Source organism: Nylanderia fulva, unplaced genomic scaffold (assembly GCF_048542155.1).
Source record: "Nylanderia fulva isolate GAGA-0341 unplaced genomic scaffold, ASM4854215v1 Scaffold6, whole genome shotgun sequence".
NCBI classification, from domain to species: Eukaryota; Metazoa; Arthropoda; class Insecta; order Hymenoptera; family Formicidae; genus Nylanderia; species Nylanderia fulva.
In genome coordinates this window covers 3,901,935-3,920,503 of record NW_028190698.1, presented here as the reverse complement: position 1 = coordinate 3,920,503, position 18,569 = coordinate 3,901,935, and the positions used below count along the sequence as shown (strand labels likewise).

At 39.6% G+C, this 18,569-nt stretch overlaps 4 protein-coding genes across 4 annotated transcripts; 3 read left to right on the top strand and 1 right to left on the bottom strand.

Moving 5' to 3' along the window:
- Window positions 1–89: 89 nt before the first annotated feature.
- mRpS23 (mitochondrial ribosomal protein S23) lies at window positions 90–1,587 on the top strand. Its single transcript, XM_029316864.2, has 4 exons — window positions 90–275; window positions 610–771; window positions 858–963; window positions 1,040–1,587. Exons 1-4 carry the CDS (start codon window positions 232–234, stop codon window positions 1,148–1,150), a joined length of 423 nt encoding a protein of 140 aa, XP_029172697.1. The 5' UTR covers window positions 90–231; the 3' UTR covers window positions 1,151–1,587.
- Lrrk (Leucine-rich repeat kinase) lies at window positions 1,286–13,466 on the bottom strand. The gene is given in 10 exon segments (XM_085487742.1): window positions 1,286–5,421; window positions 5,423–5,857; window positions 5,859–7,265; window positions 7,267–10,686; window positions 10,688–10,750; window positions 10,752–10,814; window positions 10,816–11,105; window positions 11,692–11,772; window positions 11,873–11,972; window positions 13,169–13,466. Coding segments are annotated over 7 exon segments (7,470 nt in total). The 5' UTR covers window positions 11,098–11,105; window positions 11,692–11,772; window positions 11,873–11,972; window positions 13,169–13,466; the 3' UTR covers window positions 1,286–3,621.
- Window positions 13,467–13,731: 265 nt separating this feature from the next.
- Window positions 13,732–15,321, top strand: MED6 (mediator complex subunit 6). The gene is made up of 5 exons (XM_029317651.2): window positions 13,732–14,003; window positions 14,231–14,390; window positions 14,479–14,653; window positions 14,823–15,069; window positions 15,157–15,321. Exons 1-5 carry the CDS (start codon window positions 13,973–13,975, stop codon window positions 15,234–15,236), a joined length of 693 nt encoding a protein of 230 aa, XP_029173484.2. The 5' UTR covers window positions 13,732–13,972; the 3' UTR covers window positions 15,237–15,321.
- A 74-nt stretch (window positions 15,322–15,395) lies between these two features.
- Window positions 15,396–18,319, top strand: LOC114942319 (uncharacterized). The gene is made up of 3 exons (XM_085487843.1): window positions 15,396–16,378; window positions 17,168–17,401; window positions 18,065–18,319. Exons 1-3 carry the CDS (start codon window positions 16,214–16,216, stop codon window positions 18,317–18,319), a joined length of 654 nt encoding a protein of 217 aa, XP_085343969.1. The 5' UTR covers window positions 15,396–16,213.
- Window positions 18,320–18,569: the final 250 nt, after the last annotated feature.

Sequence of the window (18,569 nt, the reverse complement as noted above, 5' to 3'; positions counted from 1 at the left end):
GGAAACGCGACAGATTAGCCAAGCTGTCATTTCAAAAAGTCACTAGTACTTAATTTTTAGGGACTTAATTTTTTTCCTACCACATTGTCACATTTCAAAAATGGCGACGAAGTTTCGTCGTGCTTTGAAAAATTAGGTTAGGATTATGAAAATATTCGTGAAGACGAATCACCAGGCTGAGTCGAATTTTCTCAATTTATTCGCGAATCCTCACGTTGACAGAAGCACATTATGGCGCAAAGTAGATTGGAAAAAATTGGTACAATCTATTCCAGGTAAGTCTAAGCATTCTTCATAATCCTTTCCTGACATGATTATTTTTTAGGTATACGAAAATTAAATTGGAGCGATTATTTTGATTTTATTAATAGAGCAATTTTCTTAAACGACATTTTAATAAATTATATAAATTAATAAATTATATAATTTTATTTGAAATTATAGTTAAAAGATTTTTGAATAAAAATTTGGATGTTATTCAACAATTCCTTGTATATGTATATTATATCATATTCTGAAAATTAAGTAAATAAAGCATTTATTTATACATTATTTATAATAGCTAATTTAAATATTTTGAATAATATAGCTTAATGGAATGAATTTTAGGATCATTTCACTATTAAAGGGCAAAGCTATGAAAGAGGAAGATAAACCATTATGGTTGGCAGTGTATGAAGCTTTCCCTCCGAAATATGAACCTAGATACGATAGAAAACTGCCGCAGAAACCAATCAGACCTATCTTTTACGAAGAGGATTTAATTCGAGCGTAAGACATTTACTATATTAGAATAAAATATTTATATATTTTTTCTATGTAAGTTATATTATTAAATTATGTATTTGTTCTTACAGAAGATTTCACAAGGATCAAAATTTTATACCAGCTACTAATTTAGCAAATGAAAGTATGAAATCTGCAACACAAAACTTTCTATCTCTATACAAAACGATAAAAGAGGTATGTATAGTATAAATTAATTTATTGATTAAATCGTTTAATACATTGTATTAAAAGTATATTTTTATTTTAATAGCAAGAAGAATTATCAGAAAATAATGTCTATGAAAAGGCAATGCAACAGTACACTCTTGAGATAGAAACAAGAAAGTCAAGGAAAGTTGAATCATTTAATACATTTAAGTAATTACAAAATATATTTTTATTATTTTTTTTTTTGTAAATAAAGACCTTGTTATTTAGTAAATAGTAATTTGTATTAATTGAAATATAAGTATCCACTGCTTATATTTACTATAGAAATAGAAATTATAACAGAATCTTATTCAACAAGTATAGTTTGTATTTCGTGACAATCAATACATTAAATAACAATGAATTTCGGTAAAATTACAACTTATACTGTTGAGTATGATTAAATATAATATAATCTTCATGATGAGTAAACATGAATTTACAATGATGGTTCCTAATGTGTCGAGATCAATCGTAGAATTTTCTCTTAGTGTAATAATTATAAATCTTACAACATTACTCACTCGCTGTAGGTGTACTTAATAATAATCTAGAATGTATTGTATAGAGGATGAGAATATAATTTCTATAGTTCTTCATAATAGTCATCCGTCTTAGAAAAAAGGGATACAAGCTGCGTATATATATCACACTGTGGTTCGCTTCACGCGCTGCAGGTACAAGTAATTAAAAAAATAAGTATAAAACGTGCGCATGCACTATATAAATTAAAGATATACATATATATATATATGTATGTATGTATATAACACGTTGAATATATCGACTACTAAATTTTGCATTTTGTTATTTTACATAATTATTATAACAATGTTGTTCAAAAATTTGAGAGTATTTTGTGTTTTAGCTTATTGCAAATATTTTCTTTTATTTGGATATCACCGCAAAAACCTTTTGGCATTCAACGTGTCAATGAGATGGAAAGTAAGCTGTATTATATATGTATATATAAATATAATATTAAGACTCGATCAGGGGGGATCTCATCACATTTTCTAGAAATAATATTCATCTAGCTCTTTAAATGCCATTTTTTTAGAAATGTATGTTACACTGTTCACTTTCTTTTCTTATTATATTATGATACTAATATAAAAGAGCTATTTTGAAGAAGCTTAGTCTCTCAAGAGGACAGGACGAGTATCTCTCAAGATAAAATTTCTATCACGTCCTCCTGAAGGACTACTGGCCATTAAACACAATTAGAGAGCATATCGTTATTAAAAATAATGTAACAGCTTTCATTATCTTATGTTCTTTCTTTCGCTGAGTACCTTGTATCACATTAATTATTGGGATATATTAACTATTTTTCTATATATATAATTAAATGATAAATTGCAAAAATTGAATAATTTAATTGAGCAAAATGCTTCTAACATGTTGTGTATATGTCTAATTTCATATTTAATATTATAATAACGCAATATTAATGGTATTTATGCTGATATATTTATATAACGTGTTCCACAAGAATCTTAATTAGACTTATATAAATCTTTACGTATCTCGTACCAAGATACTCGAAAGACATTATTTTGAACGTGCAACTGAGGAAAATATACGAGCATCTTGATGTATTTTTATCGAAGATTGTGAATGTTTTTTTACGTCACAGTAAAATACAAATCTCAATATTAATATCGTCAAGATTAATTGACAGTGCTAAAAAAATAACGTAAAAATTTAAACACAGACAATATCAGCTAAGGATACCAAAGATTCTTCTTGTCTTACTGTGACTATATAAGCTGCATTAATATCGGACTCGTTTCTCTTCTTTCATTATTTCAGGCATTATATAAATATTTAAATACCACGAGTCATCTGATTATATTATACTTATGCAAAGGAAAACGTACTTAAGAGTATCATTAAACTCTATGCATCCTTAGGATTTTATTTTATATAAAATAAGATTATTTCTCTTTCTCACTCATTCTTGACTCGATTAATTCCTGCAACCTGGACGAACTAAAGAATTAGCATACAGCCTGTAATGCGATAGACTGTTCGTTAATAAGCGTGCTTCAAGAAAAATCGAGGTGAAACTTGGGTTCTTATTATTATCTCTTTTTTCAAATTCTACGAAAACGATTTATTCCTCAAGCGCGCTTATTAGAATATTAGATACTATAATATTGGACGTATAAGATTCACCCGAGTGCGGAGACACTCAGTCAAACTTCGCACCATTTAAATGCTTCGAAGAGAAGAGTTTCCATAAAGACTCCATCGGTCTTCGAGATTCCGAAATGTCTATATTGGCACCGACCAAACCTTATTACAACCTTTGTTCTGAACTGGGCTATCTTCTTCAATGTCTTCGTGTTGATTTTATACAGAGTGTCCCATAGGAAATTGCTGCAACTAATCAGCTGTCATTTTTTAATGCAGTTATTGAGAAAACAAAAATAGTGTTGGAAAGAGGAAAGTCTACAAATATTTTATTTATATCCATTAAAAACTGCAGACTTTCTTCCTTTTAACATAATTTTTGTTTTCTCAATAACTGCATACTTAAAAAGTGACAGCTGATTAGTTTCAGCAATTTCCTATGGAACATCCTGCATATGAGATAAACGAAGCTTTGGAACCGGACATCTAGGATCTTCGGGAGAATCAGGTCGAGGACCAGTTTTCCGATCGCCACAGCAAGGTGTACATGCCATGCCTGAGCTCCTCGTTCTCCAGACTCTTCAGTGGGAAGTCGGTGTATCGCGCGATCAAGCTGCGATAGCCCTGGCCTACAGTAGCCAGCACCGCCTTCTTCTTGTCGGTGGATTTCAGGGTGACGATCTGGCAGACCTTGCCCTCGAACGGCCGGAACACGGTGACGGGTCGCAGAGTGCCGCACTCGGCGACGACAATGCAGCCCCAGGTGGTACCGATGTATAGCTGACCGAAGCTGGCCTCGAGCGCGGTCACCTGACACTTGTCCGTTGACAGGTTCTCCTCGATCGAGATAGACTTGAGGCTCTCGGAGCACGGCACCAGCTTGGACATGTCCAGCTTGTTCACAATCTGCCGGCCATCCACGTCCCACTGGTACACCACGCAACCTGGATATGTGTACGAAAAGACGAAGCTTTCGGCGGTTGCGCCAGCCAGATACGTGGCGAAGAGATTCCTCATGGCCGCGTCACTGGCGGTCCCGGTGGAGTGAGACAGTTGTACAGTGTCAACCAGATTGCCGTCCTTCAGCGTGTATACGGATATCCGGCCGAAGCTCTGGCCGGCCCAGAGCTCCAACACCCGTCTCTTCCGAGAGACCGCCGTCAGCGAATAGGTTTTGACATCAGCACGCGTCGCGTCCGCCACACCGGTGATTTCCGTCTTCTTCATCTGCGTGAACGAGTTCGACAGCAAAAAGATCCGACCGCTGTGCAACGCCACGGCGAATTGCTTCAGTTGCTCCAAGTGGATCAGCCCAACCACCTTGGACTCTCGGTTGTGATCCGCCTCGAGGTTGTGGCTGGCCACGCAACCGAAGTTGCCGCACAGATAGACGTGCACCTGGCCAGCGTTGTCGCCGATCCAGATGTAGCCGTCCAGACCGTACATGGCGTACGGTATCACCGGTGTCTCAATACGCACGTGGCGCAGCCAACCCTTCTGCGTTCCTAGTAGCATGTCGACCTCGCCGTTGTTGTGGCCGAACCAGATCTCGTCGCCGTTTAGGCTGTCCGCCTCGCTATTCGAACTGTTGCCGGCGCGGTTCGTCATGGTGACCGCCGTCACCTGGGTGCGCTCCGTTAGCAGGGTGACGTCTATCAGATGAGTGAACTCGGGCGCGGAAGCGATAGAAACGATCTGACTGGCTGTCGGTCGATCCTTTGGATTCTGCGCCCAGCATATCACCATTAGATCCAGCGCGTAACACGGATGAAGGGTTTCGCGATACACTAGCGGTGGTCTACCGCCCTCCAGGATGCACTCCTTTACCGCCTCGTGACCCTCGAACGGTTGGCGGAGCGTGATTAGCTCGTAGACAAACATGCCAAAGGAGAAGGAGTCTACTTTTTCGGTGTACTCTTCTTCGCCGTTGTATCTGATGATCTCGGGCGCCATAAAACCCTCCGTGCCTCCGAAACCCTTCGCTCCTGTAGGAAGCGTCAGTCTTGAAATTCCGTAATCGGCGACCTTGACGTGCACCGGTTCTAAACTCTCCTGAAAAGGTAAAGGTATTTGCCAGACTAGCACGTTCTCCGATTTCAGATCGCGATAGATGACGTGCTGTTGATGCAGATACTCCACTGCTTTGGCGACCTGTAGGATGATCGCTTGTAACGTGTAGGGATCCAGTTTAGCGCCGGAACGACGATAATTCTTCAGGACGCCGTCTAGCGCGCCCTGAGGAGCGAGATCCAGCACCAGAGCTAATGGACTGACGACTATTCCGATTAACGGCACGATGTTGGCTGTGTCTGAGCGTCAGCAGGATGTTGAGCTCCTGACGTGCCATGCAGTAAGCCTTGCAGGCGTACTGCAACGGATCGCGGTCCCACTTGCTCTGCGACGCTTTATATGCGAGGATCGCCGACTGGGTCGAGTTTGGACCCGGAGAGACCGGCTGCAGCATCTTAATGGCCACGTCGGCGCGAACGTATGTTCCTGGTAATCTGCAGCTGCCGCGAAAGACGAAACCGAAGGCACCTCGACCAAGCAGCTTGCCTCGCTTCAGGTCCTCGGACTTGATCAAATGTTTAGCGCCCAGATCCATGAAGATGATGTCTGGCGCGACGTGCGACAACGGGATTTCCGAGTGCCTCGGACAGCTGATGGATTTGTTGCTGTACGCTGCCAATATGCACTCCTCCACCATCCAGGAGTACGCTAGGATACCTTCGGGTTGCGAAGGAGGGAGTCTGCTGCTGCTGCTGCTTCGACACGTCCGGGTGTCCCTCGAGCGATGGCATTCTGCTGGACGTCAAACTGTCGTAGCCGACGCCGCTGTCGCCGTCGGATTTGTAGCTGTCCTGGCTTTGTCTCTCACTGCGATTCACGGCGCAATACTTCTGAATGTCCTCGATCAATCGACCGTCACTGTCGTTCGATTCGATGTCGCTGCCCTCGGCGTTATCCAGCAGACAACGCGGACACGGGATGAGCCTGGTGACCAGCAATTTGCCCTCCGATGTGTGCACAAAGCGTGTACCCAGAGTAGGATACCAATCTTCGAGGAGGATGTCGATGTGATCGACAATCAGTGCCATCAATTGTGGCATACTTTCCATCCGCGGCTCTACTACGATCGCTTGGTAGCCCATTGGTTCCTCATCTATGGAATCGGACATAATGGGTTGCTTAATCACCAGAGTGTCCACCGGAAACCAAATTTCGAGGATGGCGGAATTTCGCAGATCTACTGTGCACCAGATTCCGTCCTGCTTGAGCTTGAATTTGAACTGTCTGTAGTCATACGGTGAATTCTTTAAATTGTAGCAGACCTCCTTCAGACGCAACAACGTGATTCCCGAGTATCGCAGCTCTATTCCCGTCTGCCAGAGTACCCATTCGGCCTGCAAATCCAATAGACTGGCGAAGATGTTATCGTCGACAAAGTCCTTGAACGGCGCCAGAAATGACATGACAATCTCGACAATAGCATCATCGGCGAGAATTCGAGTGATCAATCGGGACCAGAAGCCGCTGGGAAAGTATGACATGAGCAGCAACCTGGTGACGGAGCAGTCGGGTTGCGATCTCGATGTAAGCACGCACTCGGCGTTGCTCTTGTCGCTGGATGGCGCACCCATGCACGCGAATATAGGCGAGGTGATCTTCTTGACGCGTACATGCCAGCCGCGCGTCTTCACCGGCACTTTGATGATCTGATTATTGCGCAGAATATCCTCCTCGGTCGGTAGAAGGGACGGTATCAGCAACGTACGGCAGTCCCATGTCAACGCGACCTCGAATTTATTCAGCAGGCTAACGATATAGCCCTGTGTATCGATCGATGATATTGTGGAGGATTTGAAAACGTGCTGGATATCGTCCAATTTCATTATACCAGATCTGGCAAACGGATTGATCTCCCGTATGGTTACTACATGGGCCAGCATGTCGCAGAGCCACTGCGGATCCAAGAAATAAAGATCCTTCAACGTAGCATCATCGTAGTGCAAGATTATTCCGTTCTCATGAAGAAACAATGTCGCCTGATGCAGCTCGGCGGGGTCTCGGAAAGATCTGTGCAACTTTTGAAGTTCGTTGTTGACTGCCGCGTAATACTGATCGGCTTTTAACACTGGATCTAGGCCAGGACAACTTCCTGTCATGCGCCAATTGGATCACGACGTCCTCCAGCGCGAGATAACTAGCCGGGACCTTCTGTTCTAGCAACAATTCCTTGCTACCGGGCGATCTCAAGCTGAAGACGACGTCGTAGATGAGATTGCACAGCATCTTGATGTTGTGGCGTGTCTTACAGCTCACTTCAATCGTCTCCATGACTTTGGGTAGGCCGCATTTCTCGGCATCGACCACATTGATAAACTTGTCACGAATATATTGCTGCAGACCCTCGCTGTGCTCGTAGAAAATATCGTAGTGAGTGCCGATGATGATGACCGGTGAGTTGGGCGCTCTACTCTGAATGTTCACCAGCCACTGAAAGATCTCGGATACGCCCTTGAAACCGTCTGTGATCCGCCACACGACTAGGTACAGACTACGCTTTGACAAAAAATACTGATGCGTCGCATAATACTCGCGCTGGCCGCCAAAGTCCCAGGTCCTGAAGTAGACCGGACCGTGGGACGATTGTCCGCGCACTTTCTTCTCGTAGATCCAATCGCCGATGTCCACACCCACCGTCGAGATGGTTGTGCCTTTTGCGGTCTTTGCGTTGATGTTCTTGTTGCCCATTCGCTTGGCCCAGTGCTCGGACGCCTTCTTCTTGTTCGGTACTTCACCCTCCTGCCGCAACTGTTCCAATAGACTCGTCTTACCGATTCCTTGGATACCGACGATCATCAGCTTCATGCGCGCGTATGCCTTGGCGTCTTCCAAGATCGACTTCAGGTAACCGATCACGTCCATCGTCTTATACTTTTTAGACTCGATCATCGACTTGAGTGGCTCCTGCAACCGGCAACCCTGTGTGTTTAGGTTCCATAGGCGTCCCAGTAAACCCATCTGCGGCGGCAGCTCGACGATCTCATTGTTGCCGCTGATGTTTAGTACCGACAGATTGCTAAGCTCGTAAATGTTGTGTGGTATCTCGCGCAATTGATTGTTACTAATGTCCAACATACTGACGTTGGGAAAGAGCAAGTACGACTTGGAGCTGGAGTGTCCGATACCTTTCAAATCCTTGTCCGAGTCGTTCCGCTCCTCTTCCAGACATGGCATCTCACCGTCGTCGCACGACGTTAATTGTATGCGATTCAGTAGATTGTTCGCCAGAATCAGCGTGCGGAGATTCTCTAGCCGTAAGTGCCGCCTGTGCGCGCACACCGATTGCAACACGATTTCCCGCATCGACGTAGGTGTTTGCCGATTGCCGGGTACTATGCTAGGCGACTGCGCGTTCACGGTCGGACAATAACAGGCCGTGTTTGCTTGTTCCATACTATCGGAACTGTCGACTTGCGGCAGACTCGGCCACCGCGTGATCTGATTGTTCGACAGATCCAGCTGCTTCAGGCTCGCTGGATACGAAGTGATGTGGCTCATCGATCGCAGAGAGTTGTACGCCATGTTCAATCGCACTAGGCTCACCGCCAGACACGGCAACGCCACGGGAATGCTGTTAAAGAGATTGTGCGCCAGATTCAACGACGTGAGCACCGACTTGTTGTCGTTCTCCGTGTCATCGCTCATCCTTTCTGACAATTGAACCGAACTGGTCCACACATGCGGCCGCTCCATCTCGATCACCTGCGCGTTCGCGATCTTCGTGAAGGAGTCGAATTCCATGGACTCTATCCGCGGCATGGCGGCCAGTACGCGAAAGTTAGTAGACGTCTGTTGCGTCTCATCGCAACCGCGCTGCGACTTCCTCAGGACGTTCTGCGACGCTTGACTCGGCAGATCGCGTAACAGATTAAACGACGCGTTCAGTTCCTTGAGCTTGGGCGCACGCCACAGATTTTGCGGCAGGCACTGCACCTTGTTGTTGGATATGTCTATGATTTCGAGGGCTGGAAGATTCATGATAAATTCGGGCAGTTGTTCCAATCGATTGTCTTGCAGATACATTTCTTCCAGAACCGGGCACAGCTTGTCCTTCGGGTTCTTCGAGTCGGCCGTGAGAGTGTCGATTTTGTTCTGTGCCATGTTGAGGTAACGCAGACTCTGTAGGTAGAACATGGCAGACGGCACGGAAGTTATGGAGTTGTGGGAGATATCGACTCGCGTGATGGCGTACAGTACCAGATCGTTGTTCTTTGGGCTCAGCTTCTTGTTCACGTGCAGCACTGCGTCAATTAGCCACTGCAATCGGATCTGCGAGAGACGGCACTGTTGGTTATGCCAGTTGATCATCGTGGGCGTTTTCGGGAACAGCGTGGAATAGGTAACGTGACCGAAAGACGACAAGGCGGAGAAATGCGAGCTTTGCGTGCACTCAGTCATCGCTTTTTTGTTGATTTTATACTCGGAGTCCGGATGTGCTTTAATCGACAGCAATTTTGCGGTCAACGTCTCGTCGCGATTCTGCGCGGCAATCTTCAACGCCTTGCACTCGTTGTCGACGGCGCCATGCTTCAGCAACAGATCCGCGATTTTCACGTCGCGATTCTGACAAGCTATCGTCAGCACGCTCGAATAACTACCTTCCGGATCATTCTGATCGTACAGAACTTTGACAGGTAACTCTAAATTGGCGCCAGCTTGGAGGAGAGCGTTCACCACCTCGGTATGTCGACCCCTAACAGCCGCATGCAGCGCCGTTTCGCTGCCGTTGTTACAATAAAGATCCAAATTCACCGGATATATCATTTTATCATCCTTTTTGTCTGTTGGTGTTTTCGTGCTACGAAAATTCAAGGATGACATCAGCCTCTGGATACCACTAGAGATTTTGCGCTTCGATACTGGGAGCTGCTGCGCGCCACTAACGCCATCCTCCTCCTTGGTCGTTCTCGCCTTCACCCGATAACCCAGAAGCAATTCGACACATTTGACATTGCCCAGCATGCTGGATATATAGAGCGCGTGCTGGCCAGTGACGTCTTGCGCATTGATATCAAACGGCAGATCATACTCGAACTCGCCGGACGGGTCTCTGTAGCGTTGATAGACATGTTGAGGATATTCAAATTTAAGCAACATGTCGATTACCGAATGATGACCGTTTATCGTGGCCGCGTGTATCGGTAGCCAACGTTCCACCGTGAGTTGCTGCACCTGCTTGGGAAAATGCCGGAGTAACAACTCGACAATCTCCACCTTGCCGTGATAACACGCTATGTAGAGTGGACAGTACTTTGTGACCGGATGAATCCTGCAGTCGACACAGTGATCCAACAGCAACCGAACGATGTCCTTGTGACCGCTCTCGCAGGCGACGAAGAGCAGCGTGTTGGCGCCGTTTGGCGCCATATTCACCACGCATTCCAGATCGGTCGACAAGCCCTGGATGATGCTTCGGGCGGCCACGGTGTCGCCTTGGATACACGCTGCGCGTAAGGAGGCATGGGTCGCCTGTTTCGCGAGCTCGTACTGCTCGGCCGCCATCCTTCAGAAGATGAATGCAAGCGTCGTGCTTGCCTTTCTCGGCGATGTCGAGCGGTTGCAGGCCTGTCGTCGTCGCGGATCATGAGATCTGCGTTGAAATTCAGCAGCCTCTCCACGTTGCCGGCGTGGACCGTGCTCCGCGCACACGTGCAGCGGCGTCCGATGGTGACCACGCGGGCCGCAGATGACGTTTGGGTCAGCTTTAGCGGTCAGCAGGACGTCCAGGCAGCGGGAGTTCTCCGTGATCGCGGCCGCGTGCATCGGCGTTCTACCCCACGAGTCCTTGCTGTTAATGTACTGCGCGTGTTCGCCCCGCAACAGATCCTCCAGCAGCTCGGCATTATCCCAGAGCGCGGCCTGGTGTAGCAGCCGGCCCGGAAAGTCCTCATCGATCGGCGTATAATCCTCCATTGCGGGATCTGTGAAATCATTCGGATGAAAAATCTTTGCAGGTGTAGAATAGTAAAATAATTAATAGAAAAAATATTATATAAGTTGTTACATGCTATATATTGTATAATATTGCATTATATCATATTATAAATTATACAAATATATAATATTATATAAATTATTACATACGTTATTATATAAATTATATAAAAAATTATTATATATAAATGTTATATAAATATAATATGTTATATAACTCTATTTTATATTTAAAATATTTGTTAAATTTTTATGATATATTTCATGTAATATATAATTTTTTTCTATATTTTTACTTGTACAAAATGAAAAAATAATGAGTAGAATCGATTAATAATTTTATATGAATGCAATATTTCGCACGCACAATTGCATACTTTTTTTATATCGATAAATTCATCTCAAAATTGATCTTTACATAAAATATATGAGTTATCTTTATCCAAAAATAAAAAGATGAAAAGGCATGACGAAAGGTTAACACTTTACGAGATATATTGTACATTTTATGTCACATACGATATACATAAATGTGTGCATGTATATGTATATATACATATATAAAATACTTACAAGTCTTGTTTATAACCCGTTACATGATTGCCAATGTCAATGTCATTTCTTCTAATCTTATTGCCTCCTCTTGAATGACTTCTGCAACTTATTAAATGCATTTTATTTTACTTTATAATGTATATGTCATTGTCTGAATGTATTTACATAAATATTCTTTAATATTATTTATTACATTTACCTTGCAACATGCTGCGAATTAGTACACTTTAATCAGGCTTCTCGTTTCATACGAGATTTAAAGTAATTCTGATTTAATGAGGCTCCATAAGAGTTGTAAGCTGCAATTTAAACAAAATCTTATTATTAAAAATATAATACATATATATTTTTTTTAATTATAGAAAAAGAATTAAAAGTCAGAAGCAATTCTCTGTTTATACAAAAACGTATCAAATTATTTAATTTTTATATACGACATATTTAGATCTCTTTCTATTTGATTAAAAAGAAAAGTAAATATTTATATACATATATAAGAATATAATATAGATTTATTTACATATACTGTGAATACATAAGATAGATTTATTTAATGATCAAAGATCAAATTAATAAATTTAATGAATAAACCAAAATATTTTAACTTTATAGTAAAAAAAATTATGATTTATTTTTCATAACTTTTTCATAAAAAATCAAAACGATAAAGACATCTTTTTTTAAATAAAAATAAAAAATAGATATTAAAATTTATTTCGATATTTTTAACTCATAAATTAAGTTTATTATTAAATTGTTATTCTTGAGCATATGCTTTCGATTTCTAAATTTCTTCGCAATAATCGAGTGTATAGTATATAAAGTAGAACAAATCGTGCGCGAAATCGAAGGATGAATCGTTTAATCATTTCGAAAGCGTTTAATTTCGAGCAAAACGAGAAATCACGTTTCGTAATTTGTACAATTTCAAATTATAGTTATTTTAATCAGTCCGCTATTTATTTCTACGCGCACGCGTAAATATATATATGTATATATATGGTTCGTGAACAGAGAAAAGAGTTGTCAGATGAGTATTTTAACCTCCATGTTTAATTGTTCGTGCGTCTGGGAAAAAATGAAAGCGCGACAGAAGCACGAATAGCAATTAACCGAATGAGAAATCTTACATTGATTATAAATTTCCACTGCGTTTTACTCCTCCCATGCAATTTATTACCTTTTATTATTATCATATTTACGTTGGAATTTTTTTCACGAAAATTTTCGGACCGCGAAAATTCGTAAAATAAATCTGTCAAATTCTATTAAAACCCTGCGATTATTTTTAAATAAACTGTACGTTACATAAATTTGCTCAACGTGACTGTCAACATGACTATCAAAAAAAAATGTGCATTCCTTCAAAACATAAAAATTATCATTTAATTCAAGCTGAACTTTCCCTGCAAAATTATTATAAGTCTCTTTCTCTCAAACACCGCATTCATTAGATATATATTCGTGGTTTGTTTGCTTTCGAGTCTCTCTTTACCTTTGTCATTTAGATATTAATTATCGTCTCGACAGAATTTGCGTCGACGCCGAAGCGTTCCTCGAGTATTTTTTGCACGTGTCTTTGGAGATGATTTCACGCATCGTGATTGACGTTGGGGATCAAACTGACACTCGCTGTCACGCGAGAATGAAGCACCATTATTGCGCGCGACCTACTGAAAAACGTCCACCCGGAGCCGGGTAGCGAACAAACGTCAAACGTCAGACTTGACAGCTCTCTCACTGCGCGACAGCAACTGGACGGAGAAGGAAGACGGCGCGACTACTCGATAAAACGATCCGCTCCGTTTTACACGACATCTGGTTGTTTTTTTACGTAATACAATGACAACATATGAAAAGCAGAATTTTTTTCTCAAATCTTCGATTGAAGAAAGAAGCGAAGATGGCTGCGTTTGTCCAACGAGCTCGCGATTTCGATTGGCTGCTACCTAGGGAATTTTAGGGATCTCCGGAGATTCCTGCATCGCAGCCAATCAGGTACCTCCGAGTTTTCAATTTTTCTCACTTGAAACACTATCTATGTATTTATAATTTATAGTTATAGAGTCTCTTGGGGAGGAATACGTTATTATTTTTAAATAGATGTGTGTGTTGTATGCGATACTTTCTGTTAGAAGAAATGAGGAAGAATAAAGAAGAGACAGATTACGTTGTAATATTGTGATATAACCGATAGAAATCCATAAAAGAAAAAGCGAAAGGTATATTTGATACGTGGCGTAAACAGACGAGGTGTTTTCTCGATCATTCTTGTTGTATCAAAGTTTGGTGTTGTGATATGATGATGCCCGGAAAAACTCCAGTACAAGGTAAGGATTTCTTAATTTAATTTTTCTGTATTGTATAACTAATACTCAATATTTGATACGAATATACGAAATAAGATCGTTTTCATCATAAAGATGTATGAATATCTTTAATATCCATCTAATTCTTAATATAATTATAATTAATAATAATATAATTATATAATTATAAAATATAATAATAATATAATATTCTGAAAACTTAATTTTTATCTTTTTTTTCTTTACAGAGAATCCTTTAGGCCTGTCTTGGCACGACAGTACTTGGATTCCTGTCCTTAACCCAAGCAACATCATGGACTACTTTTCCGAAAGGAGTAATCCGTTTTATGATAGAACCTGCAATAATGAGACAATCAAGATGCAGCGTTTGAGTCCTGATCAATTGACGTGAGTCTTAATTGATCTTCTCAATTGAATATGAGTGTATATTATTATAAACATACTTATTGACTCTATTGTTGTTATATTTTTATAGCAATATGACTGGCTTGGAATATATTCTTTTACATGTGCAAGAGCCAATCCTGTATGTGATTAGGAAACAACACAGACATTCGCCAACTGCAGCTTCACCGGTTGCTGATTATTATATTATAGCTGGTGTTGTGTATCAGGCTCCAGATTTAGGATCCGTTGTGAGTTCCAGACTGGTAAGTGACAAAATATATTAATATACATATTTGAAACTTTGTATAATATTGATACACGTTTGAAGAATACTTCATATATATATATATATATTTTTTTTTAAATCAATTTTTGTATAATCTGATACTTGTAAATTATTATATGTATATAAGAAATATGTCGATTATGCAGTTATCCACGGTCCATCATCTACAATCTGCCTTTGAAGAAGCTAGCTCCTGTTCGCGATATCATCCTAGCAAAGGTTACTTTTGGGATTTCAAAAACGGCAAATCTTTGACTGCAAAGAAAGAAACGCCGGTACGCGAGGAACCTAGCTCGTTGTTTCAACGGCAGAGAGTGGATATGTTACTTACGGAACTCACTCGTAAATTTCCCTTACCTGTGCCAAAACCAGTGCACCAAGCAACAGAAGTTTGTATGTAACATAATATTTTGTAGTCGTTTATTTTTCATTCTTATTTTTTATTCAATTTATTAATATTGTTAATTTTGGTTGTTTCAGCTACAGAGATTAAGCAGGAGGTAAAAACCGAAAAGAAAGATATGAAACCACCACCGGAAAAGAAACCGAGAGTTTCTTAATTAATAATAAAGGTAGATTTTAAATAAATTTATATATAAAATTGCTCATTTTTGTAAGATGCTAAATATAAAGATGCTAAAGAAATGTAGTATTTATATATGTACACATACACAACATACACAGACAAATATACATACATAAGTATACACACAACGTGAAAGTTTTATTGGATATTAAGATGCAATAACATATTTATTTTCAGAACATACGATTTTATATTTGCCATGCTTTAACTGAAAATAATTATGTTTAAAAGGAAGGGCACTCTTAGCATTTGCGTTAGTTTGATGCAAGTGCATTATTTTTATCTTTCTTGATAGGGATAATTAAAATGACTAAAATTCTTCTCCCTCCTTTGATTCAGCATGCACATCTCTTCGGTTTTTACTGGCCTTTTAATTTCTTTCTTTTGTTGTGAAAAATTTTTTGTCACAACACATTCTCTCGATTTTTATCGCACTGCTCGAGTTTTATCTCTTCGTATTTGATGTTGTTTGTCAAAATCTTAGCAAAATCTAACAATAACATTTTGTTATGCCTTAATTTTTCGAGAGAGAATATTCGACTTTATTTCGCAAACATTCTATAAAGTAAAAATAATTGATCGATGATGCCATTTGAAAGTATTATATTCATCGGCGTGTTTTACTGTCGATTGCTGCTAGATTTATGATCTTTCTTTTTAAATGACATCTGGCAGAATGGAATTTAGATTAAATATTAAATTTATGTACATATGCATATTATTTTAAGCAGAAGATAGCGTAAATCTTTTTTTAAATTACAAATTAAAACATCGGGATGAAGATAATAAACTTTTGATTTGTTAAAGACGACGATCGCGCTTCTCAATTTTTACACGATTCGTTCGTTCACTTCAGTCGCGTCGGCGGCAAATTTTATCCGGGAAAAAAAATGATCCCTTCAAATCGCGCTTTGCATATCGCGATAAATCATCATTTATACATCGTCGGAAATGATATGCGACGCGCGTACATGCGCTGGTTGTCGGTATCTGGAAGAGGACGACGAGCGGACGACGAATCTCGCGGTCTACCTGGCCAACTGTCAACACGCGAAATGCAAGGTGGTTCGCCTGGTCCGTCAGCAAATAAGTAAACTGCAGAACATGCAGGTACGGGTTTCCGCGTATTTCCCGTAATTGGGAGCTATCGATTCTCTTTACACGCTCCCGGCAGCGTTTATGTCATCCTTTGCATCCTGTTTGACCTGAGAAACAGAATATCCTCTCTCTCTCTCTCTTTGTTTTAAGATATACCCCTACAGGGCGGGATGTTTGCGAAAGCAAGTTGATTTTGCTTTTGCATTCGATAATTCAAAGCGTCTCTGTAATTCGCAGTGCAATGTTTAGGAAAGAGGAAGCGTATCTGAAGACATTATATATATATATATATATATTATATATATATTTTTCATTATATTAAAGTGTGATAGAAAAGTAGAGGAAGATTTTCGATGTTGTATTTGCTCTTTTACAAGAGTGTAAAGATGCAATTCTTCAATAAATATGGAAAAAGAAATGCTGAAAATTTTTTATCGTGATGCATGACATTTAAATTACTTAAATATGCACTGTAAAAATTTATTTGGACATTCTTATATTTAACTATAATGAAATATTTTTTGTCCTTGAAGTAAAGAAATTGATAGATAGCTTTGTTTTCACTTCTTCATGCGTCGCCGTTTCTTATTTTTACGTATTTATTTTATAATTTATTCCAAAAAATATAAAAATGCAAATTAAAAACAACTTTAATCTCTCGTCTTGGTATTTGAAAAAATATATATTTATTTTACCAAGATTAAAAATTGAAACCCTGATTTTGATTCTTAGAAAATAATTCCTCTTATTTTTTTATCGCGATTAACAATAAGTTTATATACAAAAGAAAATTTTCATCGTATGCAGCGCGAATGGTATCTGACTACTTATGAAGAAGCAAAGCAAGAGGCGCGTAGGGAAATCCCCATTAAAAGAGAAGCATCTTATGAAGTTCGCGAAGTATATGGTGAAATTCATGGTGAAGAGGTACACGAGGTAGAAGGCGAAATAGAGCAAACGCATAACGAAGAGTACAAGGAAGTGCATAATGCGGTTCCAAGTCCTAGAAAGCGAATTGTCGAAATGATAAATGCGGAAGAGGTAGACTAGATCATTTTTGATGATCGATTTTCCCTTATTAATTGGTTTCATCGATCAAATAATTTTCTTTTTTATCTTTATAATATATTTTAATTTATTATATTTATTATAATATATTTATTACACGAAAAGTATTTTCTTCTAGAATTTATCCTGAAAATTATGGTGATCATAGGACAATATATGGCGTTGGAAGAATTTTATAACAATTTCTCTTTAATTAATATTTACCACAATAAAAAATATGAATATGTGCATAGTAAATTTTACTCGAACATATGTTATATCTTATTGTAGATTAAATATTTTTTATTGTGGTAAATATTAATCAGAGAAACTCTTATAAAATTCTTCCAATACTATATTGTCTCACAATTATATGATTTTTAGGGTAAATTCTAAGAGAAAATTCTTTCTGTGTATAATATAGTTATATTATACATAATATATTTATTATAATATATTATATTTTATTATAATATATTGTAATTTATTATAGTATATTATAATATCATTACAAAAAAATTATATACAATCACATATATAAAAATGATATACAATTGAAAAATAATTGGTGCATGGAGATGCAAGTAATCCCTTTCTTAAATAATTAACCGTTAAGTTTAACCGGATATTCTCTCCAAAAACCACACGTCTCCTTAGAACATAACGACCGCATCCTTGCATCGCGCGGCTTCTCCTCCCAGGAGAATGGCGGTGGACCGCAAGTGGATGCTGCGGATCCTAAATCGCGTTCGTCATCGAGCACATCTGATACTGGTGGCTGCTGCGGTGGGAGTGATAGTTTGGTCCGCTCTGGTGTACGGCGTTTTCCTGGGTGCGACCGCTTGCGGAAGCGGTCGCATCTGCCTCGCGTCAACCCTTAAATATAAACCTGCTAAACGCTCGCTTTTTTAAGTCGCCGCACCCCATATATCATCCCTTTCTAGAAAGGACGGTAGAAGTTCCAACTTTAATTTTTATTTCATATTCATATCGTATTCATATCACGAAGAGAATTTTCTCTTACAATTTATCTTTAAAATCATGGCAATCGGGACAATATGATATTGGAAGAATTTTATAAGAATTTCTCTGATTAAAATATTTACCACAATAAAAAATATTAATAAAAGTAATCGAACATATTTTATATTTACCGTAGATT

Bases quoted from the DNA above. Each gene is read 5' to 3' on its own strand.
- mRpS23 (XM_029316864.2), top strand. From the start codon at position 232: ATGGCGCAAAGTAGATTGGAAAAAATTGGTACAATCTATTCCAG. The intron at 276-609 runs GTAAGTCTAAGC...AATGAATTTTAG, and splicing joins ATTGGTACAATCTATTCCAG to GATCATTTCACTATTAAAGG. The intron at 772-857 runs GTAAGACATTTA...TTGTTCTTACAG, and splicing joins GAAGAGGATTTAATTCGAGC to AAGATTTCACAAGGATCAAA.
- MED6 (XM_029317651.2), top strand. From the start codon at position 13,973: ATGATGATGCCCGGAAAAACTCCAGTACAAG. The intron at 14,391-14,478 runs GTGAGTCTTAAT...ATATTTTTATAG, and splicing joins TTGAGTCCTGATCAATTGAC to CAATATGACTGGCTTGGAAT. The intron at 15,070-15,156 runs GTATGTAACATA...TGGTTGTTTCAG, and splicing joins GCACCAAGCAACAGAAGTTT to CTACAGAGATTAAGCAGGAG.
- LOC114942319 (XM_085487843.1), top strand. From the start codon at position 16,214: ATGATATGCGACGCGCGTACATGCGCTGGTTGTCGGTATCTGGAAGAG. The intron at 16,379-17,167 runs GTTTCCGCGTAT...CATCGTATGCAG, and splicing joins TGCAGAACATGCAGGTACGG to CGCGAATGGTATCTGACTAC. The intron at 17,402-18,064 runs GTAGACTAGATC...ACGTCTCCTTAG, and splicing joins AAATGATAAATGCGGAAGAG to AACATAACGACCGCATCCTT.